The 22,436-nt window shown below is 39.0% G+C and overlaps 1 protein-coding gene across 1 annotated transcript in view; it reads left to right on the forward strand.

Moving 5' to 3' along the window:
• Nucleotides 1-22,436, forward strand: part of WWTR1 (WW domain containing transcription regulator 1) — a 117,264-nt gene that overhangs the window by 89,483 nt on the left and 5,345 nt on the right. The window contains exons 4-6 of the mRNA XM_016120214.2: nucleotides 6,553-6,755; nucleotides 18,967-19,100; nucleotides 20,514-20,626. Coding sequence (XP_015975700.2) covers nucleotides 6,553-6,755; nucleotides 18,967-19,100; nucleotides 20,514-20,626 — 450 coding nt within the window. The remainder of the gene's footprint in view (nucleotides 1-6,552; nucleotides 6,756-18,966; nucleotides 19,101-20,513; nucleotides 20,627-22,436) is intronic.

A 22,436-nucleotide genomic window follows, 5' to 3' on the forward strand; every position in this document is an offset into this window, starting at 1 on the left:
AATACAGTACGGTATTATTAATTATAGTCACCATGCTGGACATGCTGTACATGTAACTAGAAGTTTGTACCTTTTGACCTCCTTCCCCTCTCCCCTCTCCCACTTCTGGCAACCACCAATCAGTCTGTTCTCTGTATCTATCAGCTTGTAGGTTTTTGTGTGTTTGTTTAAGATACCACATATAACCAAAATCATATGGTATTTATCTTTGTTTAACTTATTTCACTTAGCATAATGCTCTCAAGATCCATTCACGTTGTTACAAATGACAGGATTTCATTCCTTTTATGGTCGAATAATATTCTATTGTCTGTCTATCTATCTATCTATCTATCTATCTATCAATCTATCTATCATCTATCTATCTACCTACCTACCTACCTACCTACCTACCTATCTAATCACATTTCCTGATATATTATTTTTATCTAAAATCCCTACATTGTTTAGATTTTCTTAGTTTTTACCTAATATCTTTTTCTGTTTCAGTCTCCTACAGAATATCCCATTACCTTTACTTGTCATGTCTCCTTAAGTTGTTCTTTGTTGTTACAGTTTCTTAGACTTGATGGCCTTGATAGTTTTGAGGAGTACTGCTTAGGAGTTTTATAGGATTCCCCTTTGTTGGAACTCATTGGATGTTTTTCTCTGATTAGACTGGGATGATGGTTTTTTAGAAGGATGACCATGGAAGTAAAATGTCATTTTCATATCTTATCAAGGATCATGCTGTCACCATTACTCATTACTTTTTATGTTGACCTGTTCACATCTGGCTGATATACAAGATTTCTCCCCTGTAAAGTTATTGTCCCCCACCCATTCAATACTGTACTCTTTGAGAGGAGGTCACCATGCACAATACACACTTAAGGAGTGGTAGGTGATTCCCACTCCTTGAGGACAATGTATCTACATTAAATTATTTGGAATTCTATACAGGAGACTTATCTCTTCTACCATTTATTCAATTATTTATTTATGAGTGGACTCATGATGAATATTATATTTTATTAAACTAATGAACTGTAGTAAACAACATGTGAAGCTCTTTCCATTACTGATAGAAGTACAGTTGGGGAATGGGTGCTATGAGTGGAAAGTCATTTGGTGCTTGGGGAGCCCTCACTCACTCACTTGCTTGAATGGAATTGTGCCTCTAGCATGTCGACAAAACCGCATATTTTTAAAAATTTAACTCACACTGCCAGGAGTAAAGATATTTCAGCTGAGAGGTTTGTTGTCAAAAGGAGAAAGGAGACTGAGAATAAGAAGTGTGCAACTAGTTATAAGTGTTCCTCTTTGCCCTCCCCAGACACAAATGTGAATTGGGGAGAAGGACTTGAAGATAATAATTTTTGTCTGTCTAGGGATTAGGTGTAATTTCTAGTCATTGGCACACTGGTTGTCCTTTCCATAACCTACTCGGAGCCAGCCCCATGCAGGCCAGTGATGGGTTTTGTAGTTGAGCTTAACTTTTTGGTTTTGTTTTCTTCACTTGAGTCTGTGCGTGTGTGCGCACGCGCATGTCGTGATAAGCACACAGGAAAGCAAGCTGCCAAACCTGTCCAATGCCAAAAAGATATTTGTCAAACATTCCAGGAGGCGCGCTGGGCAACCGCTGATTCACTGGCTTCCATCATCGTCTGCAGCTCCTGGCTTGGGGAAGCTGCTAAAGCACTTTGTCTATGAGCAGCTGTTGCTCTCCGTTCCCTGGTGCTACAAAAGGCAAAAAGTTCAGGAGTAAAGTCTTTGCATTTTCCATGTTTGCTTCTTATGTAGCAAATGAAGTGTGGGGTTAGAACTGAGTCCAGGGACCTTCCTGGCCTTGAGCCTACTCTTGGGTCTTTTAGATGAAGTGACCAAGTATATTTGCTGGAACAGGTCAGAGGGTACATTGTCCCAGGCAGCATGACTAGGAGGTCATGTCCAATATAGTCACCCCCCATCCTGCCACACCCCACTCTCATGTTAACTGTTTACTTCACCAGAGATGCAGTAATTGAATCAAAAGGGTGTTCATATCTCAAATGCTGTGGGTTTTCTTTTGGGGGGGAGGTATTTTCTTTTATATTGAATAAAAGCAATGAAATGTTTCTGGTCACATATTTGCAGAACTCGGTTATATTAATTTCCAAGCATAGAACAGAAAGCCAACTATTGAAGGAAAAAAGAAGAGGGAAAAGGAGATGAAAACAATGAAGAAGATAAATGTAGATTTGAATTTAAATTCTGACTTTCTTGGGAGAAAGAAAAAAAGATGTCTTTTTTTAAATTTGATGCATTCCTGCTTCAGGGGAGAAATCTTCTGTTTGGGTTATTCTTTTCTGTGGGGACTGGAAAAAACCTTGACCTGACGAGGTCTTTAGCCTTTTTGAGGCATTTATGGCAGTCTGCCCATTACAGTTTGGCCTCAGATACTGCATTTGGTATACTCTACCCCCTTTTTTTTTTTTTAACTGAGCTATTGTTCTCTCTCTAAAATGTTCTGGAATATTATCCCAAGCAGTATTTTGTTCATTGCAAATTTGGATATTTTGCTTTCCCATGCCCTCCTGTGAACCTCTTTTCTATTTATCTGTCTTGGGCTTCCTCGGCCACCATTGACTAAGTGGCTAACAAAAGCAGTGGTTTTAAAGAACTTCAACCATCAGTAAGGTTCATGAGCTCCAGTCTCAGAAGGTTCAGTAATAGTTCAAAATAAAATGACTACATGGAGCAGAGTGGCAGGTTGAATCATGAGCACTTAGATTGAGTCAGGACACCTGGTTTCTAGACCCCTGACCATTTTATGACCTTGACCAAATTCACTCTGAGGAGTGGTTTCTTCATCCAAACAAAGAGGAGGTGCACCAGGTGGGCTCTCAGCTTTGATGATCTTGATTATATTCTAAGTCTTATTTGTTATTTTTCAAATGATTTTGAGGCTTCCTCCTTTCACTCCACCAAGAAGATATTGAGTTTGATGCTTACATGACCATGTTTTGTTTTATGTTTTACATTAGTAATTAATGCACATAGGAGAACTTCGAACAGTACAGAAGAGGAAAAGGAAGATCTCCTCCCATCCCTGACACCCAGTTTCCTCTCCAAAGGCACCACTGTTACTCGTTTGTTGTGTATCCTTCTAGAGAGATTTGCCCTATATGTATACTATGCCAGCCCCTCCCATTCTAACTACAGATAGTAGTATGCTCATATGTACAGTTCTGTCCCTTGAATTTTCTCCCTCTGAACAATATTTCTTAGAGGTTGTTCCCTATAAGTACTTACAGAGCTCCCTCATTCTGTGCAATAGTTAACATAGAATCCTTCAGGGTGAATGGATCACAATCTCCCATAGGTGGACATCGTTTTTAGTCTTTTGCTATTATAGACTCTACTGCAGTGAATCATTCCTGGACAAACTTCTTTGTTTTTGTGTGTGCCTTACTTTGAAAACAAAGCCATTGTCTAAGTTCCGCTCTTTTCAGCCTCTGCAGTTAATGGCTGGAGGTGTTTAGTCTGAATTGTCAAATCTAAATTAAGTGGAAGAAAGCAACATCACCATTCTTCCCTGTGGATGTCTGTGTAAGGACTGGTGTTTTGAAGACTAGCAAGGGTGTAGTTTTGGAAGAGCTCTTCTCCAAGTCTTAAACTCTCCCAGATAAGGATATAGACATCAATAAAATCTGCTGAGCAGTATCTAGTTGCTGTGTGGAGTTGAGTAACAAGAGTCCCCTGTGAGTAAAGCCGGTGCAGGATTTGTACACTGACAGAGCAGTCTTCCCAAATCACTGGCTCCAACTTATTTGTCATATCAATAAGTTACCAGACCCAAGTCAGTTTTTAAAAATTGTCAAAGTATCTGTGTTATAAAAATTAATGTAGAGTTAATAACCTCTCATCTGCCAACAACTACAACAGAAACTAAGCTTTTAAACCTCTTTTTTTTCCTTGACCTGGGGAATTCTGGTATTGGAAATAGTCAATTTACACATTTCTCTTATAGAAACCATTGGACATCTTTTGTCTATAGTAGTTATATCAGAAAAATAGGGGCATAATTTTTCAGAAGGCTCAGAAATGACTGTCCCTGGAAGTAATCACCAGTCTTCCATCCAAAACCTTCTCTCTTGGCCTGAAAGAGGTCTAATGGATTAAACACCTCCGGATATCTGGACTTTGTCTTACTTGAATCTGTATTTAAGAGTACTTTTTAGCAGGCTCAGGCCTGGTTAGTACTTGGATGGGAGACCATCTAGGAAGACCAGGTACTGTAGGCATAAAAAATAAAAAAAATAAGGGATTGTAAACTGACAAGGCCCTTGTAATCTGTGAGGTCAACCAAGGGTTGCCTCTCCTAAAAAAAAAAAAAAAAAAAAACTCTTTTTTTTCCCTGCTGTGACACAGTGTGTGTACTCCTACTCAGTCCTTTAGATAGAGATTGTGATTTATCTTCTAACAAGCTGTAGAATGAAATACTCATTTCAGTTATTTTGGCATTAGTCATGGCTTCTTTTTTGTGTGTTCTCAAGCTAGGACCACAAGAAATGCCCAGGTGGTTTCATTCATTCCATCACATCATTTACTGAGCTTCTCTCTGTGCCAGGATTGGTGCCAGGTGGGCTTAATTCAGGAATGGAAACCTAAACTGTTTAGGCAGAATACTCCAAATATTCTTACCTTCCTCTTCAATAGCTTGTTGTTGAGCAGAGTTGTCAATCTATTCAAACCTCCTTGAACCCTTCCTGTTTGTAACTTGGACAACCTTTGGGCCCAGGGCCTGGTTTTGATGACCTGCTGTCTCAGTGGTACTTCCTTGTTATCAAAAGCAAACTGTATTTAGAGGGTTGCTCTCGGGTGTTCCTGTTCTTCAGTCTAAGGTGAGACAGAGGTCAGCCAAGGATAGTTAAAAGCCCAGGTGGATGAGGATCTCAAGAGGGCTCAACTTTGGTCCTTGTTCTACCTGCCGCTAAGCAGAGCATGTTTCTTCACCTCTCTGGGTTTCAGTCTCTCTTCCATAAAGTGAGGGGATGGACTAGATAATCTCCAAGGTCCTTTACAAAGCCTAACATTCTCATGTTCCACAACCACATGCAAAAACCTCCCTCATTTCTTCATGCATTTCTTCTAGCAGCCTATTTGTTCAGGAGCTATTTATCCAATTCCAAGCCCCGGTACACAGTGAGAATGCAATAAAGATCTGAGTGAATGAATAAATAATTTAAATTTTGTTTTGTTTTGTTTTTACCCTCCTCTACTCTGAGCTGGAGGAAGTTCCTGCCATGGAATTAATTGTTCCTTAAGGAAACCATTTCTTTTATAGAAAATCTTCATTGTTGGTACTATCTTTCGTGCATGCGTGTGCGTGCGTGCGCGTGTGTGTGATCTACACATACATTTATTACATAGTTGATTAGGCTACTTTAAAATTTATTTAAGGAAATTTAATTATAAAACATGTTTCCACATAATATTCATAGCAAACTAAAGATCAGAAATATTTGGATTTTAAGTAAAATATGCCAACAATTTTATCTTTTAAAAATAGTAGTGTCCGAATAGTGAAATTTAAGAGTTTTTTCTCAGAAATGAAGTGAATATATAAAATTATAAGTTGTTGCCTTTGGCACTGACCTAGGAACAAATAGACTGAAAAGCGTGATTTTCATTATTACAGGATATTGCACAGGCAGAAGTTAAGCAAATTTGATTGATAAACTGTTTTGAGTAAAACTAGCACTTTTTTAAATGCATTTTTTTTGTGAGGATACAATTATAGGATATTTTAGATTTTTTAATTCTTTTCTAAAATGAAGTATTACATGCTAAAATTTAAAATATTGTTAAATGCAGATAAATGGAAAATCCTTAAAAAGCATTAAACATTTTTAATGCCTTTATCCAATCACAGACATGGTTAACATTTTTATGCAATTTCTTTCTCACTAATTTTTCTTTTTGCAAAAACCGGATCATTTATTCTCCATCTATTATTTGTTCCTGAGCTTATTAGCTCATGCTTCTTTGGGGTATTCTTTTTGAACAAATCATTAGCGGATCCTGCTTGTGTGTAGGTACCCGATCTAGGTGCTGTGTTTTACATGTTGCTTGTCAATTTGCTCATTCATCTAGATATTATTGTACACTCACCGTGTATGCTTTCTTAGCTTTGTCATAAACATACAGGTTGTCTGAACAAGAGCACACACACCAAGTGTCCTGGTGAAATGATCTCATATGTTGTTGGAAACTTTGTAGAATCCATTTTTGGCCACTGTATTCTATGAAATGCTTCAAATGTAACTCTAGATGCAGGGAAGATGTGAAATAAGATTCTTACCAGCACAAAAGCTGAGACCGAATGAGTCAGGAGTGGAGCCACTATCTGAGTCTCCCTGAATTGAATTAAGGTAATAATTACTTGAACAGTAATGATTAACAGGGAAGTACTTTGGAAGGAATCTCAAGAATCTGTACTCCAAAGCACAACACATTCTGATGGTCTCTTTTTGATAAGGTGTTGTAGGCCCTTGTCATTAATTGCCTTGATGTTTTTCCCTCCTGTAGTGATGAATCACCAACACCAGCAGCAAATGGCATCCAGCACCCTGAGCCAGCAGAACCACCCTCCTCAGAACCCACCAGCAGGGCTGATGAGTCTGCCTAATGCGCTGACTACTCAGCAGCAGCAGCAGCAGAAACTTCGGCTTCAGCGGATCCAGATGGAGAGAGAGAGGATTCGAATGCGCCAAGAGGAGCTCATGAGGCAGGTATGGCCTCCCATGATGCCTAGCGGGGGTTCATGGCTGTGATGCCAAAGCTAGTGGGTAGGTAGCTGCTAGTCATCAGGGTAACTCTTTCTCTAGAAGCATCAGAGATCTAAAGCCCTGCTCCAAACCTCATGAATTTCTTCTCCCAGCGTCTGGCTGCAGTGTCTTCAGAGCCACGCTTATGAATACAAGGACTAGCTTTATTAGCATGGCTGCCTTTGGCTTCCACTGCCAGTCTATTGAAGGAGAGAAAGAGTATGTTCCAATTTTCTATTGCTGTGTAACAGATGATCTCAAAATTTAGTGGCTTAAAACAATAACCATTTTATTATACCACGCAGTTTTGTGAGTTAGGAATTTAGGTAGGGCTCAGCTGGATTGTTCTTCTGCTCTGCATGGTGTTGGCTGAGGTCATTTAGTGGCATTCCGCTGGTGACTTTACCCAAGTGTGTGGCGCCATGGTGAGGGTTCCTGGAAGAGTGGGCTTAGCTGGAACTAAACCTGGAGCACCTGCATACGACACCTCTAGCATGGCAATCTCAGAGTAGCAGAACATACTAGATAGCAGCTTGGGTCTCCCTAGAGGATGTTTCAAGAGACAGGGAATGGAAGTTGCCAGGATCTCAGGGAAATGTCACAGAGTGACTTCTGCCATATTCTCTTGGTCAAAATATCACAGAGCGTGTGTAACGCCACTCCCCCCACCCCATCCCCACCACCAATTAGAGCAGCTAGCAGAGAAGATGTTCTGTGGAAAAAATGACAAGGAATCTGCAACCATCTTTGATCACCATGGAGCATAAAAAGAGGGAAAATTGAGGGAGAATGAGAAAGACAGATGGTTTGCATATGGATTCTGATAGAATGGTTTACAGAACTGCCTGGGCATTGATCAGGCACCTTTGTGCCATACTGCATTCATTCATTTATTCGTTCAAACAGTCAACAGAATGTTGTGTATCCTTTGTAGGAAAGGCTCAGTGCTATACCTCAAAGAATGAAAAAGAGAATCCTTGAAGGAACACAGTTTTCTCCCTGCTTCAGTGACTTGTTCCATGCAAGAGCAGGATTCTTCCTTCTGAGTTGCTAAACTAATGGTAGCACATGTTTTCGAGTTTCATAAATTTTGCTGGCTACATTTTGAGGAGGAAAACTTCAGTTTCTTGTTCTAGCTCTTCAGACTTTGCTTTATGACTCAAATGAAGCAAGATGCATGGGTAGCTTCCTTTCACTAGTTTTTAAGGAAATAAGTAGTTTTAACTGTTCCAGAGAGCTTTCTTACAGGGACTCAGGGGGTATTTGGGTGAACACTATTTTTTTTCTTTAAATTACGTCTGATACTTGAAAAAATATATGCATTGGCTTCTATAAAGGAATAATGTATTTTTCATCAAATAAATTCTAAGATATAAAGTATGCTGCATAGGCTTAAAAAACATGGTGAATTAAAATAATTCTTTAGACATAGCCTTTGAAAATGAGGGATGTGAACATAAATTGTGCTTTTTTAAGTTGAACTATCCTCTAAATCTGGGGAATACAACTTTATAATATAACTACAGTTGTGCCTTTTACCCTGAGGATTTATGTCTGAACTTTCATGGTTATTTCAGGGTAACAGTTGTTTATACTGTTTTTAGATAAACAGTATCATGTTTCTCAGTAGGAAATAATTACATTATTGTTTTCTGTCTTTGAATAATAATTTCATTTGGAGTAACCTTCTATTTGATAATATAGAATAAATTAAACAGTATTAGAGTAGCATTTATAAGTTTTCTCTTAGTTTTATATTTCAATTAGCTTTAATGAGTTTTTATCTTTACACAGAGCCATGACCATTCTGTAGAGAATGGCTCGTTTCTCAGTTTCCACCTCTTTCTGTGTTTCTCTTTCTCTTGCCCCACCTCCTTCTTTCCCACAGAAAGTATTTCTGAAAAGGGGTGGGGAAAACTGCCCCAAATTGTTTTCTCTATTCTAACCATAGATGCCTTTGAACTAGAATATAGTATTGATGGTTCATATTACAGAAATGCCAACTAAGTTCCTTAAGTGCTGATCCCTAGAGGCTGTGGAATTTGTTGCATTTTGCTGCCTCGTGGTGTGTAATTCCACTGTGTAGGACAGTGGGGGAGAAAAATTGTCCAAATTTGTTCACAGAGGCTCACATAATTCAGCTTTGGCATGCATGTGTGCTTGTGTGTGTGCGCACGCGCATGTGTATGTAGTTAGGAGGAGGATAAGGAGTTGGAATGGATGGGTTGATGTCTTGTTATTTTTATAATGGGATATAGGATAAAAGGTCTAAAGGGAATTTTTAAGTGTGGAAGATTTTGTTCATCATACAGAAACAGCCTCTTCCTCAGTGTCAAAGATATTATTTAAGGCCATACAGTAAATGGTGTTGGAGTGTTCTATGATAGTTTTTTAGGGCATTTGCCAAGATGCCTAATTGTTCAGGATTATCTCTATCGTGTTGGTGGTTTTTCTACCTCTTTTTTTGTGTGTGTGTGATTTTCTGCTTCACTATTTGTACTTAAGCCAGGGCAGGGGCAGGGAAATGATTGGCAGTAAAAGTGATATTCGGCTGACCTGTTAGCAACCTGCTAGCATCTGATAGAAATGTTGGAATGGAGGAAATTGGTGGCCCTAATGAGGTCTGAAGGTTACCTGTGCACTTTTGTGTACTCATTCTATCCACCCCCATGTCCTTGGTAGTCAACAGCTGCCTAAATGCCCTTAGCTCCCTGGACAGTGATACCCTCTTGCTTGCAGGAGGGCCTTAGTCGTATAGCCTGGTTTCACAGAGTCTTTGCTCTAAAGGCAGGCCTCAACCTACCTGCAACTCTGTCAAGGGAAAATTTCCAGGATAGAGATCTTTCCCTATCTTGGGAAATCATCACCACTCTATATTTTTATCCTTATTAAATATATGATCAATATGAAAGCTACATAAATATTATTTCCTTTCTCCTCCTCCTCCTTCCTTTTAACTTCTTCCTTCTTCCATCCCACTAATTCTCTAGGCGTACAGTCTGATGATGTCGCACCATGGAGAAAACTGCTCTTTAGTCCTCGTTGTACAGTCTGAAGTTTACCTCATGATGCCACAGGCTCACATGTTAACTCATTGTCACTAAAATCATGTCAGGTTATTAGCAAAATGGATTTGAGGAAAGTCTGATTATCAATCTAAAGTCAACCTCCGTTATTTCATGATGAAAAAAATTTTAATTTCTTTATCTCGTCATTCATTTGTACAGCCAACATATATATGAAGTAGAAAAGAATAAAAACATAAATGGGACATGGCTGCCCTTAGATAACTTATATTTTAGCAGAGGAGACAAAATAATTAAATCTAATCCAAATTGTTGGCTAGGCAAGTGAATTCAAAGCATCCCCTACTTCAAGGGCTCCAGGTGGCTGCCATCTTTGACTTTCATTACTGGAGCAGAGACTAGACACACCAGAGCACAGAGTTCTATGAAACTGAGCATAAGATGCTTTTTCATTTATTTATTTTTTTCAGTGGCTCTTCAGGCCAAGTTTTTGAACAGCTACAGAATTAGGATCCAAGGGCCAGTGTGGTTTGGGATCTCCACAGATTAGGAATCTTCTGAAGCAGGAAAGTTTCATTAAAAATATTCCCTACAGTTTAGCATTGGCTGCTGTAGCAACAGATTTGAATTACTTGTATCTGAGAATTGATGAATTATCTTGGAATGTGGCAGGTACTCCACGGGGAAGGGTGCCGTGAAAGCAGGGGGATCCCAGCCGGGTCTACAGTACCCTGCCTTATGAGGAAAGCAGAACTTACCCAACTGTCAGCAGGCATCTTTCACAGACATTGTGGAAAGAGTGAACTTTTGTGAGAGACCTTCTCTATTCTCAATGATAATGAGAGTTTTATTTTTGCTAAATTTCCCAAAAGGTTGTCATGCAGCTTCGGGTTCATCAGAGAAATGGCAACCCTAGAAAAGAAAGCAATCACAGTTGAAGTTGTACTTCCTGGTATCTTTGTATTTTTAAAAAAGAAAAAGAAATTATAGAATTTGGTTTGTAGGGTTTTTTTTTTAAGTAGAGAAATAAAAGTTTTTAACTTTTTAAAATATAATTTAGGGTTTTTTTTTTTCTGACTGAGGTAAAAAAAAGCATTTTGCTAAGTGAAGGAAGCCAGACCCCAAAAAGCTGTATGAGTCCATTTATATGACATTCTAGAAAAGGTGAAACTGTAAGGACAGAGAAGAGTGTTTGCCCGGGTTGGAGGTGAGGGAGAAGAGTCTGACTACCAAGGGGGCAGTGGTAGGGAATTTTGCGGGGGTAATGGCACAGTTCTGTAGCTCGTTTTTGGTGGCTGTTTCACAACTGTATATATTTGTCAAAACTCAGAACTGTATGTAAATAAAAATAATAAAGACAAAACACAGTCATTCTAGAAACTAAAGTACTCAAAAAGCACAGAGGAACATAATAATCACTTATACTCTTATCTAGGTAGAGCATCTGTGAAGATGGTGATTTCTTCCTAGTGTTTGTATTTGTGTGTGTACTTTGTTTTTTAAAACAAAATTAGTAGCATATCATACTACTGTTTTATTATCTCTTCTTAATATATTGAGAAGTCATTCATTTGTTCTGTATTATGAAAGTTGCCCTGTGACTTTGGTTGTATCTATCCTAAGCTGCCAGGAATCCTTTCTACAATAGGACTAGACATAAATTTTGAAATACCAGGAGCTGCACATGCCTACAGTGACTATAAAATATTCTGCTGTTATAGCTTAAAATTCAACAGAGCATTTACTCAGTATTCTAAAGTGCGTATTTGTGACTTTACCCAATGAAATGGAAAATTTCAGTAACTGCTACGAAATTAAGCAACAGGCTTCTCAGGCCCTGTTTACCCATCTGAAAGAACAGTTCCTTGATATGAAAACAGGCTTTATCTGAGAGTATTCATTTTCATGTGTGTTATTTGTTTGAAGCTGGGGGCCCTCTGCCTCCAAGATTTTAACCTTGGGGACGTTCTATGAGCGCCCCCTCCCGGGCCTGGAAGACTTTAAATGAAGAAGCCTTTGCTCCCCCATGTTCCTTTTCAGGGCCTGGGTTGTTGAGAACCCATTGTACCCAAGCAAATTCAGCACTGTTTTTAACCCCAGCCTCTCCTTAATTGAGGCTCAGTAGACTGGAGAATGCAGCTTGTCAAACAAAAATGCTGACTAAGCCTGGCCTCTGGTTGCCAGGCAACAGGGACGAGGACAGAGGGTTTGGCCAGGAGAGTGCGGGATTTTTTTTTGGCAGGTCTCACAGATTTCCGTTGGACTTGAAAGCCACTGCCGGGTCCTGTTGGCCAGCTGGCCGGCCTCTCATAGCCATTCCTGGCCAAGGGCCCTGGGTAGGACACACCCAGCTGTGAGCAGCTCTGGGCTGGAGGAAGGTTCTGAGATCTGTTTTTTGTCATGTGAAGAATAGCTACTTAGATTAAAAGTGTCATGTCAAATAGATTATGAAGCATAAATGGTGGCTATTTTATAAAGTTTTTTTCCTCAGAACAGGGGCTATAGTTCAACTTTTAGAAAAGCATTTCATAGAATTAGGTTTCAGGGTTGACTGCGACATGTCGCCCCACTAATATATAAGTCCCTCTGGAGCTGTTTGGCTATTAAAGTTCATTCATTCGTTGTTCAACAGATGCTCTAGACACTAAATGAGAGCAGTGAACAGACGGACTTTGTCCTTTCCCTCATACAACGTTCATTCTAGCTTCTGTCAAGTATTTTATTTGCCTACAAGTCCCTGAAATCATCTATGTTCTAAGATGTCCTAATGTTCTCATGCTGTTGAAGAATAATATCAGTTCAAGTCTTTTTAAAAGAACCCTTTTGAAAATATTATATATTGAACTCATTTTATTTAAATGGAGGTTCACCAAGTTTGCAGAAAGGAAAAGGAGCTTCTTATTTCTGGTCTTGATAAGACCAGGTATGAAGAAATATTCTATTTAAAAATCCATTCGGCTATTTTTTTTTAAGTGAAGAGAGTGCTGTAACTATAATATAATATCTAAATTGTAAATGTTTTCCTTAATGTGATTCTCAGGGATAACAGACATTATCGAATAACAGGTTGTTGTATATCCTGAATTAAAAGATTGACAAATATGCCATGGATGATAATTACAGACTCAACAAAAGTCTTCCCAAAATGTTATAGAGTTCTGACTGTTCTTTCATAAGGACAGTCTCACAACTGAGCATGTGTGATGAAGCATTTCAAAAACGGAGGCTCCAGGAAATGTAACAGTGAATTTCTAGAATCCTTTGGCACAGAGTTAAAAAACGAGATTTACATTGGGAATTTTTCTTTTCTATAAAGAAAGTGAATAATTTAGCATTCTGCCTCCGAAGTCTCTCAGCGTTTTCGCAGTGAGAGCAGCTTCTCTGCACCAGAATAACTATTTTAATGTTAAGATTTCAAAATATTGTCTTTGTTTTACTTACTTTTTAATTTTTTCCTACTCACCCCACCCTTTATAATTAAAACAATCCAGTCTTTCATTTTTGTAGAATCCCAGGCAACGCACACTTATGTCAAGCAGGGCACCCTCAGAAGAGGTTATTGTCATTTGTTTCTCTTTGAAGCACATTCCAGTGAGGGCAGGAGCTGGCTGGTGGAGGCGGAGGCGCTCCCTCAGCCAAGGACTGACTGACAGGGCTGCTGGATGCTTTCGACTGCTGTTTACTTTCTCACCTCTCCTGTGGATTTATTCTGCAGGCAAGCTGCAGGCCAATGGGGAGCTGGAAGGAAAGGGACTTTGAGGTTCTGCTTCCAGGGACACCTTCAACTTATTGGTCAGCATTTTCACATCACTCACCCCTCCAGCTATTTTACACGCCACCCCCTCCCCCAGCTGCTGGGGGTGGTGGTGGTTTGTTAACTCACATGTGCTTATTCCTTTCAGGGAGCTAGATGAATGACCGCAAATTACAAAAGAGATTCTCAAGCCAGAGATTCTCAAGCCCTTGTTTTGTAACACTCTTTGCACCTCCAGCTTGGATCTAGAGAAAAAATAAAGTTGTGGAGGACGGGAGGGATAGAATTACCAAGGGCTGCTTCCACATCCTTCTGAATTTATAACTTTGCTTGATGTGTGTGAATTCCCAGGACACTAGCTCCACCCATATACATTGAAAAGGATCGTAGAATACATGCAGTTCAATCTCTTTCCCAACTCAGAACAGTTTACTGTGTTCAGGAGAATTAAACAGATCGTTTCTAAAGTCCTCTCAATTGTCTGAAGGAGGATTTGGTATTTCCATTTCAGAGCTGGGAAAACAGGCCCAGAGAAATGTAATAACTTGGCAAAGTACCACAGCCAGTAGGTGAAAGGGCCAAAAATTTGTGTTCTGCCAACCTCAGTCCTTGGCTTTTCTTTCTCTACCACACTGTCTGTGTGGTGGCGATGAGAACAGACTCTGGAGCCAGATCTTGGGAAAGTTGCTTAACTTCTCAATGCCTCAGTTTCCTCATCTGTAAAATGAAGACAGTTGGGCTGTCATGAGGATGAAATGAAATAGTATGTTAAAGTGCTTAGAGCCATGCTTTACACATAATAAGTGATGTGCAAGTATTAGGTAATATCCCTGCCTCTAAAACATTTACCATTATCAGTAGTTCATTTTATTGGCTGCCTCACTGTGCCAGGTTCTTCATAGATAGGCTTTTAAATCTTTATAATAGCCCAGTGAAATAAGTCACATGAACAAACTATCAAGAATAGTGAAGAATTTAGTCTAAGGTATTATAGCTAGAGAGAGGCTGAGCTGGGGTTTGAACTCCAATCTTTCTGATTCCAAGGACACTTTATTTTTCTTGTGCCAAGCACTGGACATGGATATTAGCATTTAATCTTTAACAACTGCTTGAGAGTTCCAGTGGCTGGTACTCCAGAGAACTGAGAAGAGCCAGTTCTACCCCTCAACAGATTATTAGCTAGAAAGCCTTTCATCATATCGGTGTCCAATCTGGGGCAGAAGGGATTTTTCTGTTAATAGTTTGAGAGCCAAGGTGTGCCCCTCAAGTCTCTCTTCTGGTTAAACAGTCCCCTGCTTCTTCACAGGACATTTCACTCAGATTTCTCCCCTTCCTGATTTTCCTCCTCTGCTCACTCTTTGTAAAGACCTCTGCAGAGTCTTAGCTGCAGCATTGCACCTGGAGGTTGACTAGAGGTCGGCAGGTCAGTCGAACTGTCTAGAGAAGCAATGCTGACCTGCTGCTTGAGATGTAAAGATTCAAAGCATAAAGATATCAGGGAGATGAAACCCACAAGGCTTGGCCCTTGTCCACCAGTATTTGTTATAGTCTATCTCTCCCTCTGGGATCCTCCATGAGACAGGGCACTGTCTGCATTGTTCATTGTCATATTCCTGCTGCTGAGAGCAGTATCTGGCACCTGGTAGTCTCCAAAGTATTTTAAAAAAAATAAATGAAGGCATAAACGAGGGAAGGAATTGCTGTAGGGTCTGAGGGAGTTGATTGACTATGATTTTTGCTAGGATAGGTGGTGATGGCATTAAGAGAAAGCTTGAAGTTAGTAAGAAGACTGCTTTGGGGCCAGAAGAGGAGTGCTTTAGGAGATGTAGGGTTTCAGACCCCAGCTGGAAGTGTTTATTTAGGCGTTCAGGGCTGAGAGGGGAAGAAGGTAGTGGCTTGCTGTGGTTATGGCAGTCAGGGAAGGCATCCTGGCAAAGGTGGGATAATGGAACCTCTGAGGTGGGTGAGATCTGACTAGATAAAGAGGGAGCCAGAGAAAGACTCCTAGTTGAGGAGTTTAAGAAACTGAAGACTTGTTTGGAAGCACAGGATGGATGAGGATGGAGGTGATACTGGGAAGGGATCTGTGAATAGACCCGTTGAACTAGAGTAGAAGTAGGAGATGAGAGACAGACCAGGCGGTTTGGATGTGCCTCCAGCTTAGCATTTGTTGTCCTGCTTTGACTAAAGGGAGCTAGAGATGGAGCACAGGGTTAGGGCAGTTGCACTGTCAACTCTTTGAGTCATGTCCTAGACCAGCTTTGGCCAGCTGTCTCCGTTTTCCTGACAGTTTACTTAGTCTAGTGCCCCCATCTTCTATCTTTGCTTTAGCTGTTTTGGTTCCAGCAGGCTTGACTGCTGCTTCTTGGTCAAACTAAAGTCAGGTTTTTGCCTTTCATTTCTGTTCAATGCAAGGGCCACAAGTGTCATGTGGCAGAATATTTTCATTCAAAAAGGGCTAGACTTTAAAAGAAATTTAAATATGAAACTATTATATTATAAAATATAATTAAGTAAAATGAAATTCTTCACCATTCTCCTTTTATGTTAAAAACTAATTTTATGTTATATGAAAAGGTTTACAAATCTCTCTGTATTTAAAAAAAATTGTTTTTTAGCTTTGTTGACTCATCATGATGAATTTCACACTTTGATTTAATCCTTGCAAGGTGAAAGTTGGCCAGGAAGAAGTATCAAACCACTCAAAGTAGATCGGTTCAATGAAATAGTATGACATAAGATCGTTAATTTTTGTTTTTGTTTTTGTTTTCTGGAGTTGGAACACAGAATAGTGGGAAGGGAGTAAGTGAAGGGAGCATTTCAGACAAAGGAGGGGATGTGCACAGGGCTGGCCTGGAGGGCTTTGAGGGCCACCATGTAGGTGGGTGTACATCCAGGGGCCGATGTGATCTTCCCATTGACTGCTGTATTGCATGACTTGTGCCAAGAATAATCTTGGAGAAAGTGTTGCCCGCTGCAATAGTGTTCTAACTCAGACTAGCCTGAAGTTGTTTTTCAGGTGCATTGAACATCTTTTCTGTATTCTCTTTCATTCGTTAGTTATTCGAAGGAAGAAAATGATACTGTGAGCCCACTACAGGCAGAAGATAGCATTACGCTTTGATGACAGGGTCAAATCTTCAAAGAAGAGAAACAACGTAGATGCTGAAGAATGGAACTTTAGTTGTCTCTAATTTATAAAATAGAGGAAACAGACATGAGATGGCACAGTGAAACGTTTTCCTCAGTATAGTATAGGTTCCTTCACTTTGATTGTTATAACATAGTCCTGTTGAATTTTATTTATGTATTTAGCCACAAGCAACCATTCTTTTAAAAATCTGTTTTATATTTATTTGAAATATGCCAAGGGTAATTTAAATGAAGAGGAAAGTTTAGAACTACATATTTTATATCTAGTTTCTGATATTTGTTCTTATATTTTAAACATTTTACTTTCATATTATTACAGATGACAAATAATTCATATATATTATGTATGTAATATATATTTTTTATTCCATGAAATTCCAGAAATGATTCTTATATTTAAAATTAGACTGCCTGGAAATTTCAAATTCAACCAATATTCTTAAGATATATGGTGATAAGATTTTGTCAAATATGAAGAAATGCAGCCATCTCTTCAACATGTATATGTAAAAGGGCATCAGTTTAGGGGTAAACCTCACATTTATTTATAATGTTTGGAGAATAGTATAGTTAAAGTTGATTTTATGAAATCAACTTTATAAACTTTATAAACTATAAAAGCAAAGATCTTTTGCATTTATAGTTTACAAAGAACTAGAAATTATATCATGAACTTGATATTATTATATAATTCAAACTGTGGTTCTAGTGTATGAGTGTGCTTGAGGGCTTGTTGGGCTCTAGGCTCCTTACACCAAGTTCAGTCCTGTTCTTCTATAGAGGCCTTCAGCTAAGTTCTGGTTGGAGAATAAGGTTTCTGATGCATACCGTCTATCATGTAAAAACAACTATTAGAAATAATTCAGTTTTACTAGATTTATTTAGAAGGTACTTCAAAGATTTGGATTATGAACTAAAATCAACTTTTAAAAAAAATTCCAGTTTTTTGTTTGCTTTTCATAGATTAACTGAATAAAATTTGTGTTAGTTAAGGATTCTGATTATTTGCAATGTATATGACCATAAGTGAACCATGAGCCCTTTCTAGCCAGAGTGAGTATTTCAGGGTAAGTTAAAAATGCAGTTTCTTATCAATCAAGTCTCTCACAGTTTATAAGAGTCATGCTATTGTAACTCCTGGTGATAGTACAATGAACCCTAGTAACCAAAAGTTTTTACAATTGATGACTTCACTAGACTTGTCTAGACAACAGTTACTCTATCAAATCATAATATGTTAGGGCTGGAACACATCTAACAAAGATACTGTAGCTTAGGTGGCCTAAATATTTCTATTTGCCATTGTAGCCATGGTTTGGGGCTTTGAGGGATGGTGAGACCAATGACTTCAGCCAGGAAAATGGGAAACCGGTAGGCATAAATAGGATGAAAATATAAATATACATAAGTATTCTTCTCTGGAAACAGCAGCAAATTTGAAATTTGTCAAAATGGGAGAGAGTCTCTGGAGTTTTTACCCAGAGAAAGTAATTGCAGTCCAATCCATAACCTTTGGATTGACTCTCCTTGGCAAAATAATGCTAGCTTTAAAAAGTAATGCTAGTGTTCTGATTTTCGCTAATGAAATCCAGATGCTCTCAAACAGTTCATCATCGGTGGGGTTTGGATTGGATCTTCATGGTTCCCCAATCTTCAGCCATTTTATTCAAGTTGTCAAAATAATTGGTCAAATAGAAAAACAGATTGACTGACAAACTTTTTAACTGGTTGTTCTACTCTTCTGGCTATTGACATAAAACTGCCAGATGCAATTTAATGTTGAGCCTGAGCTCTAACCGCACAGCTTTACTGGCCGGTAAGTACAAAGGCCAGATATACCTGCTAGTCCAAGGGAATCCAGTTGCTTTCATAGATTTAGAATTAGTCTGAGCATCTGGGATAACAATAGTCTTGTCCCTGAGGGAGTGTCTTGAGAGGTCTTTATAAGATTTGGGTATTTAAACAATTGGATAGGTGAGTTGCCATGTAAGTCCCCTGGGGGAAAATATTAGCTGAGCTTCTTATTAACTTTGTGAGTATGAGAAAGTGACTTATGCCAGTAAGACTTTTTTCAGAGAAGGGACCCTAATGATTTCCTGAGGACTTTGACCTATTAAGAATAGACAATTAGTGCTTTCTTTGTATTTGGTGAAAAAGTTTTCATGTGAAGTATACTTTGCTCTGATCCTTCTGACTGAGGGAGTAACTCTTGCCTCTCCCTCTGACTTTCATATTTCTGCAGGAAGCTGCCCTCTGTAGACAGCTCCCCATGGAAGCCGAGACTCTGGCCACAGTTCAGGCTGCTGTCAACCCACCTGCCATGACCCCAGACATGAGATCCATCACTAATAATAGCTCAGACCCTTTCCTCAATGGGTAAGTTAACATTTTGGGGCCACTTATTTTTGCTTTCTTTATTTTGTGGTCCTAGAGTATGATGGGTCTTTGTTTATGTTGGAAAAAGATGGGGAGCTTGGAAGTTAGAGTGAGGACAGAGGGAGCAAGTAGAAGGAGGTGGCAGAAAAAATAAAGGCAGAGGAAGTCATCTACATTTCTTTTTTAATCTGAAATTTAAAAACTGGTGATATGACAAGAACTGAACCCCTAGTCAATAATTTGAAAATGGGAATGAACTTTTATCATTTCAATGGGACAGTGTTACATAGTAATTATTTGGAAGAATCTTGTGGTTTTATGTAGCCAGTGGGGGATAAAAGCTGTCATGCTGCTAAGAGAGAACATAACAATTAAGAGAGGATGTTTATGGTGAAACATGAATAAGGTCTATAGTTTAGTTAATAGTATTATACAAGGTCAGTTTCCTGGTTTTGATAATCGTGCTATGGTTATGTAAGAGGTCACTGGGGAAGCAGGAGCTCTGGACTCCTTTTGCATCTTCTGTGTGATTCTAAAATTATTTCACAATAAAAGTAACTAAAACAAAGAGATGATGTTTTAAAATAGGAAGCATATGAGCAGAAGGAAAAGATAATTTAGTCAGGAATATCTTCGTGAGGAGAAGTAGGCAACCCTACTTTTGTAGCCTTTTAAACCAAAATATGCCTTTTCTGCCCTTGCAGAGGTTTCTGGAAAACAAATAAATACAATTATACCAATTATTAAAAAGAGAGAGAGAGAGATGAATACAAACAATAGCTGAAACAATGAAAGAAAGGAGTTTTTAAATTGTTGGTTTAAAAGCATTTCAAATGTACAGAAAATGAGAAAGATCCTGTAAAATTTACCTATGTACTCAAAACTCAGATTTGCCATATTTTTACAGCTCTTATTTTTTTTAAAATATGTATTGTAATTATATTTGAACTCATTTCTGCCACCATTAAAATCTGTTTCTTGCTTTTCTTCCCTCCCTAATGGTAGCCACTATTCACAGATTGGTGTATGGTTATCACACATGTTTTTATGCTTCTTATTGCCTGTTAACATTTGCATCCAAGAAATAGTCAACATTATTTTTTGTTTTTTAAAATTTACAAAAATGATTTCATACTCAATATGTAGAATAGTGCTCAAATTGTTATTTTGAGATGAAAAGGAAGTCAGCGTCAAATTACCATTAACAGTTAGTTTTATTTGCTTACAATTTATTAATTTCATTGACATTGGAATGTGTGTTTTAAAATTAAGAGTGGGTACAAAGTCTGTCTCCATTACCTAGAAAATTGGGCAGAATGACAAAACTACACTAGTTTAGGGTTTTCATGACTGTATATTAGTTCGAAATTTCTTTATCTATAAACTGAATTGTCTCCATCTTCTGCTCTCCAGAGGGCCATATCATTCGAGGGAGCAGAGCACTGACAGTGGCCTGGGGTTAGGGTGCTACAGCGTCCCGACAACTCCAGAGGACTTCCTCAGCAACGTGGATGAGATGGACACAGGTAGGAGCGAAGCCTGCAAGCACTTGCAATGAGTTTGCATTTTTAAGTCATCTCAGTTCTGAAATCCAACCAGAAACACTTAACCTCAATAACATCCATATAAAATGACAACTGAAAAGTCACCCAATCGGCCCTTGCCTCGCAGTTACACCAGCACACCTCCATCTGCTTCACCATTCTTCCACAGTGCAATGTTTGTGCTGTTCTGGTTTTCCAGTGTAATGCATATAATGAAATGGTACTGGTTTATAGTACTACCAGCATAAAAATTTCTTCATGTTGTTCACTGCATTTAGGAGGCAATTGGCAGTGGGCATTTGGAAAGTCAAGCGACTCAGAGGATTCTAAATTGTCAGTTCTGAACCCCACCATGGTAACAATGTCCTCCCTCATCAATTAAAAAGAGTAGGGTGACTTTAATTTAGTCTCCCCCCGCCTCCCCAGTTACCTCTCTTTTCCTTCTCTTCTCAAGGAATAGGGCTTACAACTGCAAAAACTGAATTTGGTCTTATTAGCCAAATCTAGTTAATTATCAAAGTCCTAAACGTCCAGACAAAATTCTAGATCCAAAAATAGACAGCTGAAGTGTCCACTATTTGGAGTTTTTCATGTAGGTTTCTTTTTCACCTTCACTAACAACAGACAATTAATTGTTCTGTTATGAAAATAATTGCTTTCCCCAGTGCTATTGTCCATGATGCCTGTGTTTGTCACACGCTACTCCTGGATGACTGCTCTTCCTGCTCTGAATATAAATTATTGGTCAGACCAGAGTTAGACTCCTTCAGGCAGAATGGGATGTGGAGCAGCTGCCCAGGGTGCCCTTACAGGCCATTATCTACGTGGTTAGAGGATTGCACAGGAATCACACAAGAATAGTTTCAACTGCTTGTTATTTTACCCTTTAATTTATTACTTCAGTTTTCTCTCTCCTTCCTGCCACCCACCCTCTCTTTCTTCATCTCTCTCTTTATTTTTTGGCATCAGATTTATTTTGCCCTCTTCAGAGTGGCTTCTTCCTATGTTTAAAAATTGTTTGCTTCATCTTTTAAACACTGGGAAGTCAGTAAAGATAAAAAGTAACATTAAATAAGAAAAGACTCAAGGAGATCTAAATCGAAGCTTGACATTTAAAACAAAAAGATAAAGTCTCTTCTATAGCTTTTAAAAATGTCCTTGAGTGGATAAATAGGAATGTTTTAAAGCTACAATGTGGGGTTAAGTGGTGTCCTGAAAAGAACATGGTCTTTGCAGACAGGCAACCTAAGTTGAATCCTTGCTTCTCCACTTACTGGTAGTGACTTTGAGTGAGTGACATAACCTCCCAGCACTTCAGATTTCTCACCTATAATGTGAGAATAATGTGCTCACTTTATACACTTCTTAGGAGTCATAAGATCACAGAACTTGGCCCAAAGTTCTCCTTCTACAAAGGCTGAACCTGATAAATGTTAGGGTTCCAAGTTAACCTGGTTATATGAGTATCAGCCCACTGAGTTTAGGGTCACCTCCGTGAAGTCTTTGTAGGAAGTGGGCCTAAATCCTCAAGGAAAAGCTGAGGTGAGCAGGGCTCAAGTATGGCTGGGAAAGGTCTGTTAGATCCACTGACCACATGCTGAATGGGAATGAGCCAGCTGAGCTCTCCCCTTGCAGAATGCATGTGGAAGCAACAGCTGGTCTCGGTGTGAGGACAGAGTAAAGGAGCTGGCAAGAGCAAAATCTGGGAAGTCATCTATCCTTCCAGAATATTCTGAAATAATCACAATCTTTTAAGAATTGCCAGGTTTTTGTCTCTTTTACTTTTTAAGTG

This window comes from Rousettus aegyptiacus, unplaced genomic scaffold, assembly GCF_014176215.1.
Source record: "Rousettus aegyptiacus isolate mRouAeg1 unplaced genomic scaffold, mRouAeg1.p scaffold_m13_p_4, whole genome shotgun sequence".
Lineage (NCBI taxonomy): Eukaryota > Metazoa > Chordata > Mammalia > Chiroptera > Pteropodidae > Rousettus > Rousettus aegyptiacus.